A 2662-nucleotide genomic window follows, 5' to 3' on the forward strand; every position below is an offset into this window, starting at 1 on the left:
GAATGCAGATAAATTCCTGAAAGATTTTAATGCTGAAGGAAAAAAATGGATGAATGGTCAATTTCAGTACCTGAGGACTAGAATTAGGGAAAGAGAGAAATACCTTCTAAGACGTAGTTTTAAGATTACACAGAGCTTATCTTTCAGGGTGGCAAACTCGTTAACATGTGGCCAAGAAAAGCACTGGAAAATGGGGCATAAGGTATGGCTCTGCTATGTGTTCCAGTCAGAGCCACTGACTGGGTAGTGAGAGTCCTTAATTTACACTTACAGTATAATCTGGGATCCTGGAAATAGTCCAAAGAGGTGTAAATAGCCCCATGAGGCCTTTACGACTTAATGTATTCCATAGCTAACTTGTTTTGAGTCCACACTAATTGTGGAAGCTGTGTCTGTTTAAGGGAGGGACCTCTGGCAAGGCCATATGGAAATATAAAACACAGCTGCACAGGACCCCTCAAGAAGACTTCAGAAGCTGCCAGCTGGTTGACAGCAAAGAGCTAAATAGCTTAGGGTTTCCTTGGAGACCTACCAGGGCTCCATGGCTTCCTGGTTTTGTGAAAATCCATACCGTTCANCAAATGTTACCTTCTCTACCTAAATCATGTTTCCTTCCTCAGAACTCCCAGCACTTCCACTTCACCCTTTTTCAGTTTACATTTTACACAATCAGTTCCTGATAGATGGGAGCTATTATAATCAGTCTCAGGATGTTTCCAGTTCTAGGAATCTTATTTTCTCCTGTGGCAGTTGCCTGCTCCAATGGGCTGGGTTAGTTCCAACTACATATTTAGTATTCTGATACTACTGTTATTTTCTTTTAAAATAAAAGGCTGAAGTTTTTATTTTTTAATATCAACTGGTTAAAATAATATTTTTATTCTTAAGTTTCAGATTTTCTAACACAGCAAAAAATGATTTAAAATGTCTCTTTGGAACTCAGCTCAAAAACACATTAAAACCTGAGAGCTAAATCTGAAACATACTGGTGCGAGTAACATGGATGCTATCATATTAAAGGCCTTTGGAGGCAAGCTAGCATAGTTTACATGCCACCAGACCTATTTATAGAGCTGACTCCTTCTTGCAATGTCAACAGTAACATTATACTTATTTTAGCCTCCGTATCTCAAATATCAGCCTCTACTAGTTGTACAGTTCTCCTTTATTTGATATCAGAGAGCCCAATGGAGCCTTCTGAAGAACCTAGTCAGATTAACAAAGATAACTTTTTAGAAGTTCCTCATTTATTTGATTCTCCTTCTGAAGATGAAGAAGTTAAAGCTAACTTCAAGCCTGGCTTCTCCCCTCAGCCTAGGCGACGGGGTTCTGATTCTTCGGAAGACATGTACCTGGACACTCCATCGTCAGGTGTGAGGAGAGTTTCCTTTGCTGACACCTTTGGATTCAATCTTGTATCTGTCAAAGAATTTGATTGCTGGGATTTACCAGGTACTTCAAACAATTTTGACTTAAGGAAGGACGTTTTCTACCCAGAAGATTATGTTTTATCTCCACTATTTGACTTACCTTCTTCAAAAGAAGATCTTATGCAACAACTTCAAACACAGAAAGCGATACTGGAGTCAGCCAAGTGTCTTCCCGGCTCTACATGTATGAAGGGCATTATTCGAGTTTTAAATATTTCTTTCGAGAAGTTAGTATATGTGAGAATGTCCTTAGATGACTGGCAGACACATTATGACATTTTAGCAGAATATGTCCCGAATTCTTGTGATGGTGAAACTGACCAATTCTCCTTTAAGATTTCATTGGTTCCTCCTTATCAAAAAGATGGCAGTAAAGTTGAGTTTTGTATACGTTATGAAACTTCTGTTGGTACATTTTGGTCAAACAATAATGGCACAAATTATATATTACTTTGTCAAAAGAAAGAACAAGAGCTGAAGTCTGAAAAACCTCGGGAAGAAGTTCCTAATAGNAAAGGTCAGGTAATAGAAACTCAGTTGACATTGAGATGGAATCTGCATGAAGAAAGAGGAACACATACATATTTTAAATCACGTATGCTTAAATATAGTGCATAAGCACATGAAGATAAGTAAATGCTAAACTTTTCATCTCTGATGTCTTTTGTTTGCTCCACCAAAGCTACTTAGCACTCTGGTGACCCTTCCCCACCCTCCTCTCTGCTTCAATGAATTGTAACAGTCCCCATAACTTCTGGACAATGGTGGCCCAAGCAGGACATTAGAGGAAAGGAGAGTGAATTCAGTGTACCATATGTCCCCATGTATAAGATGCACCCTTTTTTGAAAAATTTGGGGTCTAGAAACTGGGTGCGTCTTATACAGTGGTTGTAGATTTTTTTATTTGCATTTCCCGCTTTTTTTCACATTTGTTTTTGCGCTCATACAACCACGTATAAGACCCACCCAGTTTTTAGATCCCAACTTTTTTGAAAAAGGGTGCATGTTATATGTGGGGAAATACGGTATTTTGTCCCTGGAGCACTCCTGGCAAGGTCATCTTGAGCTGGCTGCATCCCTTGATCCCCTCCAGCTGGTAAGCAGTTTATGGCACTCTCTGCTTTCAAGTTCTCTGATAATTGCCCCCCTTCATCACCGCTTGAGAAATGGTAAGAGCTCTTAGGCACCTGGCCTCCAGTTTACTGCACTAGCCCATCTGGCTTTTCTGCATT

At 39.7% G+C, this 2662-nt stretch overlaps 1 protein-coding gene across 1 annotated transcript; it reads left to right on the plus strand.

Moving 5' to 3' along the window:
• Positions 1-1118: 1118 nt before the first annotated feature.
• Positions 1119-2048, plus strand: LOC109371954 (protein phosphatase 1 regulatory subunit 3A-like). Its single transcript, XM_019624735.1, has one exon. It carries the CDS (start codon positions 1188-1190, stop codon positions 2046-2048), a length of 861 nt encoding a protein of 286 aa, XP_019480280.1. The 5' UTR covers positions 1119-1187.
• Positions 2049-2662: the final 614 nt, after the last annotated feature.

The sequence above is a fragment of the Hipposideros armiger genome, unplaced genomic scaffold (assembly GCF_001890085.2).
Source record: "Hipposideros armiger isolate ML-2016 unplaced genomic scaffold, ASM189008v1 scaffold_604, whole genome shotgun sequence".
NCBI classification, from domain to species: Eukaryota; Metazoa; Chordata; class Mammalia; order Chiroptera; family Hipposideridae; genus Hipposideros; species Hipposideros armiger.